This window comes from Fundulus heteroclitus, unplaced genomic scaffold (assembly GCF_011125445.2).
Source record: "Fundulus heteroclitus isolate FHET01 unplaced genomic scaffold, MU-UCD_Fhet_4.1 scaffold_172, whole genome shotgun sequence".
In the NCBI taxonomy this organism is placed as follows: Eukaryota; Metazoa; Chordata; class Actinopteri; order Cyprinodontiformes; family Fundulidae; genus Fundulus; species Fundulus heteroclitus.
The window spans coordinates 137,589-153,924 of NW_023396584.1; the positions used below are offsets into that span (position 1 = coordinate 137,589).

The 16,336-nt window shown below is 41.9% G+C and overlaps 1 protein-coding gene across 2 annotated transcripts in view; it reads right to left on the reverse strand.

Moving 5' to 3' along the window:
* LOC105922827 (NLR family CARD domain-containing protein 3-like) overlaps positions 1-16,336 on the reverse strand; it is a 55,743-nt gene that overhangs the window by 17,328 nt on the left and 22,079 nt on the right. For both annotated transcript variants that reach the window (XM_036129457.1, XM_036129458.1), the window contains exons 2-4: positions 15,327-15,467; positions 14,677-14,912; positions 9,667-11,452 (exon numbers count right to left, since the gene is read on the reverse strand). In XM_036129457.1, coding sequence (XP_035985350.1) covers positions 9,667-11,452; positions 14,677-14,912; positions 15,327-15,448 — 2,144 coding nt within the window. In that variant the 5' untranslated portion in view covers positions 15,449-15,467. The remainder of the gene's footprint in view (positions 1-9,666; positions 11,453-14,676; positions 14,913-15,326; positions 15,468-16,336) is intronic.

Sequence of the window (16,336 nt, forward strand, 5' to 3'; positions counted from 1 at the left end):
TTTGAATCTAGTGATTGAACACGATAGTTGTTTTGGCTTCATCTCACTTACAAATCATCTCTAACTATACATAAAAGTGATGCCTCTTACTTTTACTGGAAGTGACCAAACTGGGTAAAATGATTTGTAATGTATCAAAAAAAATAGGAGGCTCCAGTTTTTATTTAGTAAAAGAGAGTCATCACTTAATGTAACAGATAACAGCGTTACATTACTTACAATATAACACAGTGTGTTACTACAACTCGATCAATAAAGCCCATTTTCTTCAGAGCATGCTCTCCGCTGCAGGAGTTTACCAGTGGCTGACTTAGTTTTGCACTTTACTTCTTCAGTGATATAATACCTGAGGTACATTCTAACTGGCTGCTGTCTGCAGTGGTGGTAACCCTATTTAATTTACTACAAAGTGTGTTTTAGTTTGACATATTGCTTGAAGAGAATATTCCTTTACAACCATTTTATACCCAGTTGGAACTTTTTAATGTGCAACAATTATAGAGTTCAAAAACTTTTATTTTATTTTATTGTTCTTCTATGATAAACATTGAGTTTAATAATAATCATCATATTTACAAAATTATATTGCAATTGATAATGTCTTGAATCTAGACCCACTTGTGCCACCATACACTAAAATGGTAGATTAGTGGACAATGTTTTCACTTTTATACTCCATTCATTATTTATTAATTATTATGCATTTTATATTTGACATTTGAACTCAGAATTTTGGAAGTTTCACTAACAAGAAAGTTGTCCAAATGCTTTGACATTTTAGATCACATTATGAACATCTCTCACCTCATCGTTGCGTTCTCCATTTTGTCACAAATAAAAACCATTCTGGTCAAAAGGGCATTTCCTACAGAATCCGTGGAGCTATGCCATGACAGAGAACCCTCCTCTGTTGTCCGTAAGAAATATGGAGTCTGTTTGTGCGGACGACTGAGTGAAATGCGTCAATTTCTACAAACCAGTGTCTGTATTCAAAGCCTAAAGACTCCTACCTAGGAGTCTTAGCTTCAGAGGGATTCAGATGCCGCTGAGAGCCACTCTGAGGAATGAAATGACAGAATGTTTTATCTTTGTGAGGAGGTGTGGTTGACCCCGTTGCTACGTGTGATGCTGTCTTTTAAGCACTTTGATTGGTTGATAGTACAAAAAAACACAAATGTGCTCCTAGTGATCAAAGGAGAGAAATTTACATGATTAGACTGGATTAAGAAATCTGTGTCATGATGATGAAACTCAGCTAATTTAATTGTCACACAGCATCAAAATGTTTGAATGCACCTTATTTCCATCCTCATCATTATTTAGATTTGCTTCTGTTTACTCTTGAGTGATTTTATTTAAATTCAATTCAATTTTATTTATATAGCGCCAATTCATGAAACATGTAATCTCAAGGCACTTTACAAAGTCAAATTCAATCATATTATACAGATTGGTCAAAAATGTCCTATATAAGGGAACCAGTTGATTGCTTCAAAGTCCAGACAAGCAGCATTCAGTCCTGGAGAAGAGTAGAGCTACAGGGAGAGTCGTCTGCGTTGTCCATGGCTTTGCAGCAATCCCTCATACTGAACAAGCATGAAGCGACAGTGGAAATAAAAACCACCCATTAATGGGAAGGAAAAACCTCCAGCAGAACCGGGCTCAGTATGAACGGTCATCTGCTGCGACCGACTGGGGGTTACAGAAGACAGAGCAGAGACACAACACGACAGACAAAAAAGAACAGAAGCACACATTGATCCATTAATCTGTTCTACATTAGATGGTAATAGCCAGTGATCTGTCTTCTCTGGATGATGTCACAGTTAACAGAACGTCAGACCAGGTGCACCTACTATGAAGAAAAAAAAGAGAGAGCAAAAAGTTAAAAGCTGAAATTACAACAGTCATTTCAATGCAATGCAAAACTGGAGAACAGTAGAACTCGATAGAGTGAGAAAAATATGCCCTGATGTCCTCCAGTACCCTAAGCCCATAGCAGCATAACTATAGAGGTAGTTCAGGGTAACATGAGCCACTCTAACTATAAGCTTTGTCAAAAAGAAAAGTTTTAAGATTAGTCTTAAAAGTAGACAGGGTGTCTGCCTCACGGACCAAAACTGGGAGTTGGTTCCACAGGAGAGGAGCCTGATAGCTAAAGGATCTGCCTCCCATTCTACTTTTAGAAACTCTAGGTAATAGTAATATAATATATTAGTATCTTTATTGTCATTGAAACATACATTGAAACATACATTACAACGAAATTTGTTTACTGCTTTTAACCCATCACCCTTGGGGAGCAGTGGGCTGCCATGTGCGCCACCCGGGGAACAATCTGGGATTAAGGGTCTAGCTCAGGGACCCAAGGTGCCGGGACCGGGGATCGAACAGGGTACTTGCAACTTTCTCTGACTGCAAGCGTGCTGCTCTAACCACTCGGCCACGACCCCCCCGAACCACCACCGGTTCCAGCAGAATCTTGTTGATTTTCATCAGAACGCTCAAGTCTTTGTAGGAGAATATTGTGATCAACTGTGTCAAATGCAGCACTGAGATCTAGCAGGACAAGTATAGACACAAGTCCATTATCTGAGGCCATGAGAATATCATTGGAGACCTTCACCAGAGCTGTTTCAGTGCTATGATGAGCTCTGAAGCCTGACTGAAACTCCTCAAGTAGGTCATTACTTTGTAAATGTTCACAAAGTTGATTAGCAACTACTTTCTTAAGAATTTTAAATAAGAAAAAAAGATTAGATATAGGTCTGTAATTTACTAACTCATCTTGATCAAGAGATGGTATTTTAAGTAAAGGTTTAATAACAGCTACTTTAAAAGCCTGTGGTACATATTGTTTCACCAAGGATAAATTAATCATGTCTAAAATAGTGCCACTGATAACAGGGAATATCTCTTTAAACAATTTGGTTTGGATCGGGTCTAACATACAGGTTGAAGGTTTAGATGAAGCTAGAACTTTAGATAGCTCAGAAAGCTCTACTGCTTCTAAACAGTTCAGACATTGCGCAAGTTCTAAAGATTCCTCCAATGCTGCCTCACTTACTGAGGACGAGGTAATCATGTTTGAGAGGACGCCAATTGTTTTATTTTTAATGGAATCAATTTTATTTATGAAGAATCCCATAAAATCATTACTGCTAAGAGCTAAGGGAATGAATGGATTAACGGAGCTATGACTCTGTATAAGTTTGGCAACTGTACTGAAGAGAAATCTAGGATTATTTTTGTTCTCCTCAATTAATGATGAAAAAATGCTGTTCTAACTCTGCAAAGGGTCTTATTATACAACAATAGACTGTCCCCCCAGATTAGGTAGGATTCCTCTTGGTGTGTAGAGCGCCATTTTCTCTCCAATTTCCTAACATTGTGCTTCAAGGAACACAGCTCTGAATTAATCCAGGGAGCCAGCTTCCTGTGAATAATCAACTTCTTTTTCAAGGGAGCTACACATTGTCTAATGCAGAACGCAATGACGAAGTCACACCGTTAACAAAGACATTCAATTCAATTCAATTCAATTTTATTTATATAGCGCCAAATCATGAAACATGTCATCTCAAGGCACTTTACAAAGTCAAGTTCAATCATATTATACAGATTGGGTCAGATTATACAGATTGGTCAAAAATGTCCTATATAAGGAAACCAGTTGATTGCATCAAAGTCCCGACAAGCAGCATTCACTCCTGGGGAACCGTAGAGCCACAGGAAGAGTCATCTGCATTGTACATGGCTTTGCTGCAATCCCTCATACTGAGCAAGCATGAAGCGACAGTGGGAAGAAAAACCACCCATTAACGGGAAAAAAAAACCTCCGGCAGAACCGGGCTCAGTATGAACGGTCATCTGCCTCGACCGACTGGGGTTACAGAAGACAGAACAGAGACACAACAAGAGAAACAAAAAAGCACAGAAGCACACATTGATCTAGTAATCTGTTCTACATTAGATGGTAGTAGCGGGTGAGCCGTCTTCTCTGGATGATGTCACAGTTAACAGAACGCCAGACCAGGTGTACCTACTATGAAGAGAAAAGAGAGAGAACAGAAAGTTAAAGCAGAAATGACAACACATAATGCATAATTGAAGAACAGTAGAACTCAATATAGTGAGAAAATTAGATCCTGATATACTCCAGTAACCTAAGCCTATAGCAGTAAAACTATAAAGGTAGCTGAGAGTAACATGAGTCACTAGTTATAATTTTTGTCAAAAAGAAAAGTTTTAAGCCTAGTCTTAAAAGTAGACAGGGTGTCTGCCTCACGGACCAAAACTGGGAGTTGGTTCCACAGAAGAGGAGCCTGATAGCTAAAGGATCTGCCTCCCATTCTACTTTTAGAGACTCTAGGAACCACCAGCAGACCTGCGGTCTGAGAGCGAAGTGCTCTGTTAGGAACATACGGGGTAATCAGAGCTCTGATATATGATGGAGCTTGATTATTAAGGGCTTTATACGTTAGAAGAAGAATTTTAAATTCTATTCTTGATTTAATAGGAAGCCAATGAAGGGAAGCTAAAATTGGAGAAATATGATCCCTCTTGTTGATTTTCATCAGAACTCTTGCTGCAGCATTTTGGATCAGCTGAAGGCTTTGAACTGCATTTTGTGGACTTCCTGATAGTAAAGAATTACAATAGTCCAGCCTTGAAGTAACAAATGCATGGACCAGTTTTTCAGCATCACTCCTGGACAGAATGTTTCTAATTTTGGCGATATTCCGGAGGTGAAAAAAGGAAACTCTGGAAACCTGTTTAATATGGGATTTAAATGACATGTCTTGGTCAAAAATAACACCAAGATTTTTTACTTTATTACCAGAGGCCAGATTAATGCCACCCAGATTAAGTGATTGGTTAAGAAGTTTATTTTTTGAGGACTCTGGCCCAAAGATTAAAACTTCGGTCTTGTCAGAATTTAGATGCAGGAAATTTAAAGTCATCCAGCTTTTGATGTCATCAAGACATGACTGCAGTCGAAGTAATTGATTGGATTCATCAGGATTTATGGATAAATATAGCTGAGTATCATCAGCATAACAGTGGAAATTAATCCCATGCTGTCTGATAATTTTGCCTATCGGAAGCATATATATAGTAAAGAGAATTGGTCCAAGGACTGAACCCTGTGGTACTCCACAGGTGACCCTAGAGTTTGAGGAAGATTTATTATTAACATGAACAAATTGGAATCTGTCTGACAGATAAGATTTAAACCAGCCTAATGCTTTCCCCTTAATCCCTACAGTATGTTCAAGTCTTTGTAGGAGAATATTGTGATCAACTGTATCAAACGCAGCACTGAGATCTAACAGGACAAGTATAGACACAAGTCCATTATCTGAGGCCATGAGAATATCATTAGTGACCTTCACCAGAGCTGTTTCAGTGCTATGATGAGCTCTGAAGCCTGACTGAAACTCCTCAAGTAGGTCATTACTTTGTAAATGTTCACAAAGTTGATTAGCAACTACTTTCTCAAGAATTTTAGATAAGAAAAGAAGATTAGATATAGGTCTGTAATTTACTAACTCATCTTGATCAAGAGAAGGTTTCTTAAGTAAAGGTTTAATAACAGCTACTTTCAAAACCTGTGGTACATATCCATTTACTAAGGATAGATTAATCATGTCTAAAATAGTGCCACTGATCAAAGGGAATATGTCCTTAAACAACTTGGTTGGGATTGGGTCTAACATACAGGTAGAAGGTTTAGATGAAGCTAAAATTTTAGATAGCTCAGAAAGCTCTACTGCTTCTAAACAGTTCAAACACTGCACAGATTCTAAAGATTCCTCCAATGCTGCCTCACTTACTGAGGACGAGGTAATCATGTTTGGGAGGATGCCAATTATTTTATTTTTAATGGCATCAATTTTATTTATGAAGAATCCCATAAAATCATTACTACTAAGAGCTAAGGGAATGGATGGATCAACAGAGCTGTGGCTCTGGGTAAGTTTGGCAACTGTACTAAAGAGAAATCTAGGATTATTTTTATTCTCTTCAATTAATGATGAAAAATATGCTGCTCTAACTCTGCGGAGGGTCTTGTTATACAACAATAGTCTGTCCCTCCAGATTAAGTAGGATTCCTCTTGGTGTGTAGAGCGCCATTTTCTCTCCAATTTCCTAACATTGTGCTTCAAGGAACGCAGCTCTGAATTAAACCAAGGAGCCAGCTTCCTGTGAATAATCACCTTCTTTTTCAAGGGAGCTACATTGTCTAATGCAGAACGCAATGAGGAAGTCACATTGTTAGCAAAGGTATCGATTTGTGAATGGGAAGAAACAGCAATGCTGCCATCTACAGGGCATTTCTGCAATACTGAGGATATTAAAAAGGGGACAGACTCTTTAAGTTTTGATACAGCATTATCCGATAAAAATCTACTATAATGGAACCCTCTTTTGGGGGTGGAGAATTCAGTTAGATTAAACTCAAATGTTATTAAAAAATGATCAGACAGGACAGGGTTGTGAGAGAATACTGTTAATTCTTCACAATCAATGCCATATGTCAGAACAAGGTCTAAAGTATGGAGCCGAGAGTGCGTCGGTTCATGCACATTTTGAGCAAAACCAATTGAATCTAGGATAGTTTTAAAGGCTACACTAAGGTTATCACATTCAGTGTCAACATGGATGTTAAAATCACCCACTATAATAACCTTATCAGTATTTAACACCAAATCAGATAAGAAATCTGACAACTCATCCAAAAACTGAGTGTAAGGGCCTGGTGGACGATACAAAACAACAAACAGAAGAGGTTTTATTGCTTTGCAGTTTGGATGAGGGAAACTGAGGGTTAAATGTTCAAAAGAACTGTAATTATTAGTTGGCCTGGGACTAATTAATAAATCAGACTGAAAGATAGTTGCCACTCCTCCTCCTCTTCCCACAGATCTGGGAATGTGGAAATTTGAATAACTGGAGGGGGTTGACTCATTTATACTAACGTAGTCCTCTTGTAGCCAGGTTTCTGTGAGACAAAACAAATCAATCTGATTATCAGAAATCAATTCATTAACTAACAAAGTCTTTGGAGGGAGAGACCTTATATTTAATAGACCACATTTTATTATTTTATTTTTAGGTTCAAGGTGAACCATATTGATTTTTATTAGGTTTTTATGATTTGTTCCTTTTAGATCAGTTTTTGATCTGTTAAGTTTTGGCCGTGGGAAAGACACCATCTATTTGCCTTCCCTCCCCAGACAAGTTGAGAGCCCAGAGACTGCATGCAGGATCTTGGAGCTGCCTGCCCCGACCACGCTTTTGGTTAGCCAGGCGGCAGAGCCACAGGCTAGTCCGCTGCTGAAAGAACCAGCTGGTTTCCACTGCTTTTCCTTTGATGGCCAAAATGAACCGAACTCAAATGAGGCACTGACAGGCTGGGCAGAGAAACCACAGGGAGAGTTACATGGTTTGTTGGAAAGTTTGTGTAACGCGTCCACATGGAGTTTTTAGACACCAAGGGCTAAGAGACATAGCTCAATGCTAGCATTCTGATACCATGACATTGCCAATGTGATTCGAGTGTGTTTTTAAGGTTATAACAAACGTTATCTCCACAGGGGTTTCATACATTGATGGTATATTAATGTTTATGTTAACCGGCTCACTCATTATGAATAAAAATAAAACCAAAATTTTCAAGGTTAGTGCCGAAAATCCGCTAGCCAAATGGCTATTAGCTTCTGATAACTTCCGGTTCCCAAATAGGCACAGAAAAAGCTTGTTTCAAGCATAAGGCTTGTTTGTTTCGCTCTGTCATTGTTCGTTAGTACTATGAGCATTATTATAGCATTAATATTCATTTAAAGACGTTTTGTATAAGTTTAGATTAACCAATTTTAGAGACCGATCGCTACAGCGACCCCTACCTCCTGGAGGTATAATCACATTAATAAAATTGAGCGTTAAAGAAGTTTACTGAGCAACTTTAAAATGTTATTTTGTCAAATAATGTTTTGTGTAACTCGGGATTTGCATTGTGAATGGGTTGAGACACCTGCCAAATCTTGTTCTACATTAGTTAAGCTAATTTAACTCCATTCCATGTTCTTTAAGTCAGATCTGCAGTGAACCAGGATTCACTGAATTATTCTGATGATGATCAACCACTTTGTTTTGTCTTTTGTGTTCTTTTGCGTGTACAGAGTTCCGTAGCTTAGCTTATTTTTAAATCTTCATTTTGCTTAGTATTTTTAGTTCATTTTCACTAGCCTAGAAGAGAGGATTTATTGATTGAAATATAGTGTTAATTAAGATACACCACATTATATAGTCAGACCTCTCAACTTTTATCAAATGTTAGGAGTGAGATTATGCTAATTTGGGGGCGGGGCTTGTTTGGGGGCGGGGCTAACCGGACCCTGGAAGAGCCGGTGGAGTTAACTCCATCTCATTTTTATCCCACCAGACAATGAAGTAGACATGTATATTACTTGTGTTAAAAAGAGAAAGAGACATATTAATACTTTATTGTTCAGTTAAAACATAAATAATACACAATTGTTCAAATAATACTGAATAAAATTAAGTAGTTTTAAGTTATTGACCGAATTATTATACTGTTACACATTCATCTATGGGTTGTTTATCATTGTAAATCTATAACCTGATTGGTGAATCAGGCTGAGTTTCATCAAGCCTTTATGATCCCCTCAGCAGCAACACTGAAGCACACAGAGGTTCCCGCTGCGTCTTTACGCACGATCCAGCTGCTGATGTCTCCCTCTTTTCAGCTCAATGCACTTCTAGACTGTTACAGTGTATACCATTATCACCATTCACAGCGACAGGTTTCTCAGTCAGTCGCCACGCTGACCAGACAAATCTCTATTGCTCTCGTCAGTGCGCTCTGGGCGCCCAGAAAGCACCTGCTCCGAGGGAAAGGAGGGGAGGGAGAGGAGCAAGCGCGGAGGCACAGAAATACGGTGCATGTAGTTAAAAAATGCAGAATTACTGCATCTGGTTAGCAGAACTGTTTTATGATCCTGCGTACAGCCATGACTGGTTCTGAATGAACCGGTCATCTCGCAGCAGCTCCGCCCCCTCCCCTCCTGTGTACGCGGTACAGGACCTTACCGGCTCACTTTCACCACTGTTAAGACTAAAATTATTCATAACTCTGATCACTCTTCCTGCTGCTCTGTTAAAAAGAACTGCAGCAGGAATTACTGATGGCCACAAGCTGTGAAAGAAGCCGAAACAGCTCAGCAGAAGGCGGAGTTTTGTCGTCCGCAGCCCAGAGGGGCTTTGTGATTTTTATGCGTGAGAAATTCCATGTTTGCGTGTGAAATGTCATGTGTTGCGTGTGAGCGTGTGAAGTCAGTGAAATGCGTGTGTCACACGGTCAATGCGTGAGAGTTGAGAGCTATGATATAGTGATGTTGTCTGGATGTTTATTTTATTTCTGTTATTAATTTTTTTAAGTTGAAGAGATGTTGTCACTCATTTATTCTATGTGTATGCAGAGTTTGGTGATCGGCAGTACTCTAATCATCCCTTTCAACTATTGTCCTAATATCAACTTACGAGCTGATATCCATTGGACAATACCTAACAGACAGAGAGTTATTTATTAAACATTAAATAACATTAAACAGTGTATAATTGCACAACAACTAGACTCACCGAGCCTTTCTGCAGTTCCTCACAGCTGGAACCAGTCTCAGTCGTCCTGCTTCTGATGTGTTGTACTTCTCCAGGTCCAACTCATCCAGAACCTCCTCTGACATCTGCAGCATGTAGGCCAGAGCTGAGCACTGGAACAAAGAGAGCACCTTCTCTGATCTCTTCTCTGATTTCAGGAATTGTTGGATCTCCTGATAAACTGAGAGGTCCTTCATCTCCATCAGACAGTGGAAGATGTTGATGCTTCTGTCAGGAGAGATATAATCAGTATTTATCTCCTTAAGGTTGTTGATGACCCTCTGGATGGTTCCTGGACTGTTCTCCGTCTGACCCAGCAGGCCTCCTAAGAGTCTCTGGTTGGACTCCACAGAAAGGCCATGAAGGAAGCGAACAAACAGGTCCAGGTGGCCATTTTTACTTCTGAAGGATTTCTCCATGATTCTCTTTAGCAAGTCCTCAAGAGAAGAGTAACTATAGTATCCCCCCAGGAAGTTCTCCACCACCTCTGTGTTCCTGCTGGTGAAGCAGTGGAACATATAGACTGCAGCCAGAAACTCCTGAATGCTCAGATGAACAAAGCAGTAGACTGCTTTCTGGAAGATCACGCTCTCTCTCTTGAAGATCTCTGTACAAACTCCTGAGTACACCAAGGCCTCTGTGACATCCAGACCACACTGCTCCAGGTCTTCTTGGTAGAACATGATGCTTCCTTTCTCCAGATGTTTAAACGCCAGCTTCCCCAGCTTCAGGAGAACTTCCCTGTCAGCCTCCATCAGCTCCTGTGGGCTCCTCCCATGTCCTTGATGGTACTTCTTCTTCCTCCTGGTCTGGACCAGCAGGAAGTGAGAGTACATGTCAGTCATGGTCTTGGGCAGCTCTCCTCTCTGCTCTGTGGTCAACATGTTCTCCAGAACCGTAGCAGTGATCCAGCAGAAGACTGGGATTCCACACATGATGTGGAGGCTCCTGGAGGTCTTGATGTGGGAAATGATTCTGCTGGACAGCTCTTCATCACTGAACCTCCTCCTGAAGTACTCCTCCTTCTGGGCGTCGGTGAAGCCTCGTACCTCTGTTACCCTGCCAACACATGAAGGAGGGATCTCATTGGCCGCTGCAGGTCTGGAGGTGATCCAGACCAGAGCCGAGGGAAGCAGGTTCCCCTTGATGAGGTTTGTCAGCAGAACCTCGACTGATGACTTCTGTGTGACATCAGAAACAAGCCGACTGTGGTTGAAGTCCAGAGAAAGTCTGCTTTCATCCAGTCCGTCAAAGATGAAGAGAAGTTTGTGGTGAGCCAGCTGCTCTGCTGGGAGCTTCTGAAGGGTTGGATGGAAAACATGGAGCAGCGTGAGAAGACTGTGCTGCTCACCTATGATCAAGTTCAGCTCCCTGAACGACAGCAGAACCACCACACGGACATCTTGGTTCTCCAAGCCCTCGGCCCAGTCAAGAGTGAACTTCTGCACTGAGAAGGTTTTTCCAACACCAGCGACGCCGTTGGTCAGAACCACTCTGATGGGTCCATGTTGGTCAGGTAAGGCTTTAAAGATGTCGTGGCACCTGATTGGAGAGTCATGGAGGTTCTGGATCTTGGAAGCTCTCTCCAGCTGCTTCACCTCATGTTGGGTATTAACCTCTTCACTCTGTCCCTCTGTGATGTAGAGATCAGTGTAGATTGTGTTGAGGAGGGTTCTACTTTCTGGTTCATCACTTCCTTCAGTCACACATTCACATCTCCTCCTCAGACTGATCTTATGTTCCTCTATAACCTCCTGCAGATCAACATCTGCTGGAACAGAGAAGAAAAGACAACTGAAGGAAAAACCTGATTTAGTGATGAAGATGGAGCAGAAACATCTGGAACATCAGAAGTTGTCATCATTAGAAGGTCTCTCAGTTCACATTATGTGATGCTAAACAATCAGATCCATCCTTAGAACCAGAATCCTGTCTGTCAGTCATTCAGTCAGTCAGATAGACAGACTGACAGACAGACAGACAGACAGACAGACAGACAGACAGACAGACAGACAGTCATTAAGTCAGTCAGTCAGTCAGTCAGTCACTTTATTGATCCCCGATAGCATAGATAAAAACATGTAAAATAGGGTAAAAACGTAAAATTGGATTTAAAAAAGTTAATACACAACTAAAATAAAAACGCAATCCTTCAAGAGGCATTAAACTGTCTAATGGCGGCCGGGACAAAAGATCGTCTGTACCTCTCTGTTCTGGTTTTCATGGAGATCAGTCTTCAACTATGGGTGCTTTCCTGAACAACCATAGTGCTGTGCAATGGATGGCTCCCATTGGCCCTTATGGACTTCATCATTGCCCCAGTCCTTTTCTCCACCAGTTCCTCCATAGAGACTGCCTCCCTTCCCATTACTGCCGCACACCTCCTGATGAACTGGTCTATTCTGCTCCTGTCCCTACTAGTAATGCTATTTCCCCAGCAGACAACCGCAAACAGAACAGCGCTGGCCACAACTGACTGATAAAAGAGGAAAAGCATATCCCCCATACACTAAGTCATCTGAGGAAGTAGAGCCTGCTTTGCCCTTTTTTGTTTGACGCGTTTGCCTGCACCGACCGGTCCAACATATTATCAAGGTGGACTTCGAGGTACTTATATGTGGAAACCTCCTCGATTTCCACATTGGCCAATGATGACAGGTCTTTGTTGAGCTCTTCTCTTGCTAAAGTCCACAATCATCTCATTTGTTTTGCCAGTGTTTAACACCAGCCCATTGACCTTGCTCCACTGTAAGAACTCATTGATCACAGTTCTGTACTCTGATTCGTCCTCACCTTTCACCCAGGCCACTACAGCTGTATCATCAGAGTATTTCTGAATACGGCATGTTGGTGTCAAATAGGCAAAGTCCGATGTATAAACTGTGAAGACGAATGGGGAGAGGACAGTTCTCTGTGGAGCACCCATGCTTTTCATTGCTGTTCCAGAGACAGCCTTCCCCAGTCCAACGTATTGTGGCATCTCTGTCAGATGGCTGTTGATCAATGAGATTAATCTCTGGTCCACCTGCCATTTCTGAAGTTTCTCCTTCAGGATTTCAGGATGGATGGTGTTGTATGCGCTTGAGAAGTCAAAGAACATAAGCCGCACATATCCCCCTGTGCCATCTAAAAAGGAATGTCCTGTGCAGCAAGTAAAGAATAGTGTCCTCCACACCCATGTGCGCTCGATAGGCGAACTGTTAGGGGTCAAGCACAGATTGTAGTTGTGGCCCAATGAGCCTAAGGGCCACTGGTCTGTAGTCTTTGACTCCTGTAGGCCTCCCGCCCTTAGGCACCGGCACAATGCATGATCTCTTCCACTGCCTTGGTCCCTGCCTTGTGTGTAGGCTCCGGTTAAATAGCACCTGAAAAGGCACCGCCAGCTCCACAGCACAGTCCTTAAGAACTGTTGAGACAATATCTTAGTCAGGCAGAAGGTGTGCATCCTCTCTGTTGCTGGGTCGAATAACATGGCGTTTTATTGCCCTCGAAGGAGGTGGTCAGAATGAGGGGGGTTTCTTTGTTCCAAACAGAGGGGCAAAACCACCCCCCTGAGCTTTGCAGGAGGATCTCTAAGTTGATAAAAAGAATGTTTTTCCAAAACTTACTTCAGACAGAGTTCTACATTGCGCTGTGAAATCATCTTGTAATGGTAATGTAATACTCTGTCTACATATTTAATTTCTGATAAATTAAATATGCATATTACACTGTTCACCTCTTGATCAATGTGTTCTCACTTACGGCCAAATCTGGAACCGGGGTAAGATGGGCCTTCAATAGATATGTAGGAGCAGGCCGGTGAACCTAATTAACAACAGAACCCTGGGCACGATGCCATCTGGACATGCTGATTTGCCTTGATATACCTTTCGAAACTCCAACCTCACCTCGTCCACGGTGAAAAACTGATGGTATGGTCCCTCCGAACAACCACCTGGTGGAGTGGAACAGGAGGCAACAGCACCAGCAGAGACGGGACAGCCGTTGGGTGGAGTACCACAAGAGGCAGCAGCAGAGGTGGAGATGCCACAGGATGGAGCACAGCAGGGGACAGCAGCAGAGATGGAGATGCCGCTGGGTGGTGAACAGTAAGGGATGGCAGCAGCGAAGGAGATGCTGGTGGGTGCAGCACATCCGGAGGAAGCAGCAGAGGTGATGTTGCTGAGTGGAGCACAGCAGGATGCATCGAGAGCCACGTCTCAGTCAAGAAAAACAAGCTACACTCACGATAAGTCCTGTTCGTCCTCAGCAGTGCCTCCAGCTCCTTGCACTTGTTGACAAATGAATTGACATTCCCCATGATGATCGATGGGAGGAAGGGTTTGTACCGCCAGCGCCTAGCCTTTAACTTAGCCCTAGGCCCGACATCCCCAGAAGGTTTTTTTTTAGCTCACAGGGAATCTGGTGAATGCTTCCTTTCACTTTTCACAGTGAAAGAGTTCCTCCCGTGTGTACATTATAATGCACCTTTTAATCTCATAAACACAGTCTTAAAAACATATTTCATACACACAAATATAAAGAGTAAACCATTCACGCTAAAGACAGAGCATCGGGCTTGCTGCCACGTCAGTTGGTGCATGACAGACAGCAGAGTTCTGCCTCTGCTTTGTGGCCAGTATCTGTTCACTGTCAGGATCTGATTCACAAAGCAGATCAGATGAAGAAATGCTGACAGAAACATGCAGCAGCTTTCAGCAACATGAACTCTTTAGCATCATGTCACCATTGTCCTCATTACTCTGTTTCTATCTGACCTTCTCGCACAAACACAGCAGCTACAGAAGAGGCAGAGAGACAGAAAATGTTTCCTGGTAGCATTTTCAGCCTTAATGAAGGAAATCTGGAGGAAATGCTCTAATCTGCTAGAGAAACAGCTCCTTGGATCCAAAAAAGACTTTTGAAACACTTCAGAACTTCCTTCTATCGTCTCTTTTGGACCAGTTCCTTGTCTTTAGTCGGAATTTGGAAATCGATGTTGAGTCTCACCTGGAGCATAGCTGCTCTGATTTGCTGCCAGCAGTCCAGATCCTCTTCTGGGTCTTTTCCCACACTGGGGGCAGGAGGAGGGTCCTGATGGAGCAGACTGGACACAGTATGACGTGATGCACTGTCTGCAGAACCAGTGTCCACAGCTGGTAGAGACCGGATCCATCAAGACCTTCTGACACAAAGCACAGCAGGACCTCTGTTCCTCCACACCAATGCTGCTCCTCTTCCTCCCCCTGTGAAGACATTTCTTTATCACTGAAACAGTTCACTACCAACAGGGCGGGGCTGTCCTCCTGAAGCTGGAGATGTTCATGAGGGTCCACCACAAAGAGCGGACCAGAAGCTGGGTCAGAACAGAACCTCAGCTTTGCTTTCTCTTCATGGAAGCACATTGAGTGCACTCTGATGTTTTCTAAATTGAAGTGTTTGTGTTGCAGGTTGTCAGACACCGCTAGTTTAAAGCCTTTGGTCCAAAAGCTTTAAACTAGCGGTGCAATTCCACATAATGAGATTTAGCTTTTATTTAGCTTTAAGTTAAAATAAAAATAATGTTACTTTGGATTCTGAACCTGAAGATCAACCAGTTAATATTCTAGGTATTATCTCTCTGTGGAGTCACATGGATAAGTTAGACTCTGGGTTCTTACTTTGAGGGTCCAGGTTCATCACTGAAGGCTGGAGGATTTTTTCTGGACCGGTCACTCCTCATAGATGGACAGCTGGATCCAGGAGGTTCTGCTCTGTCCTCCTTTAGATCACAATCCTCCATTTTCTGCACTTTAGTCAATCTGAGAGAGAAACCAGAAACAGTCAGTTCCCAGTGATTCAGGTCCAATAAAAGCAGAAAGTGTATTCCATCTGGATTTACCTATGCACGGTTTATATCTGATGTTTTTTGTGCACCACAACTTTTAAAATGTCTCACCACTGCCACCGTTTAGTACGAAAGCTGCACACTCTTGTGCATGAGGCCCCAGGTCCAGCTAGGAGCTGAGTAGAGATCCAACCAACATGTCAGCTTATTTGGCCATGTGTGCAGCTGAGCAGGAGTCTCCCCTCATTTAAAGCTAAACTAAGCAGCTTCCAGGGAAGCAACCAGGCTCACTGCAGGGAAACCTGGTGAAATAGCTGTTTCACTGAGCAGGAAGGAGGCTCACCCTAGCTCAACAAGGTTTGGAAGATATTAATCAGTTAATCTGACTCAAAACTGCAAGGTAACTTAAATAGACTTACATCAATTGTAATGTATTTTTTATTTAAAAATTAAAACATTAATAAATTATGCCACATTTGGTAAATCTAAAATAATTTTTCAGCTCTTGATATTTACTTTCTTTGCTCCATTTCTGGATCTTGTTGATATATTTCTGTATTTAGTCTTAATTCTGGCATCTTGGGGCTTTGTCCTCCACTACGACACTGCACAGAAAAGCAGCTATAAAGACGGCAGAGGGTTGTGTTGCACTTTGTAGACAGACCCTAAGAGGCAGTCAGGCCATCGACTGCACATTTATTAGTTTATTTCAAGCATGATAAAAAAATTAAGAATTAACATTCAGCTTTCTCTATAACGTATGGGAACATTAATTCCTTATGAAGTTACAAGTGGCTTGATATGATTTTTCACACTTTTTCCAAGTCCCAGGATGTAAAGCCC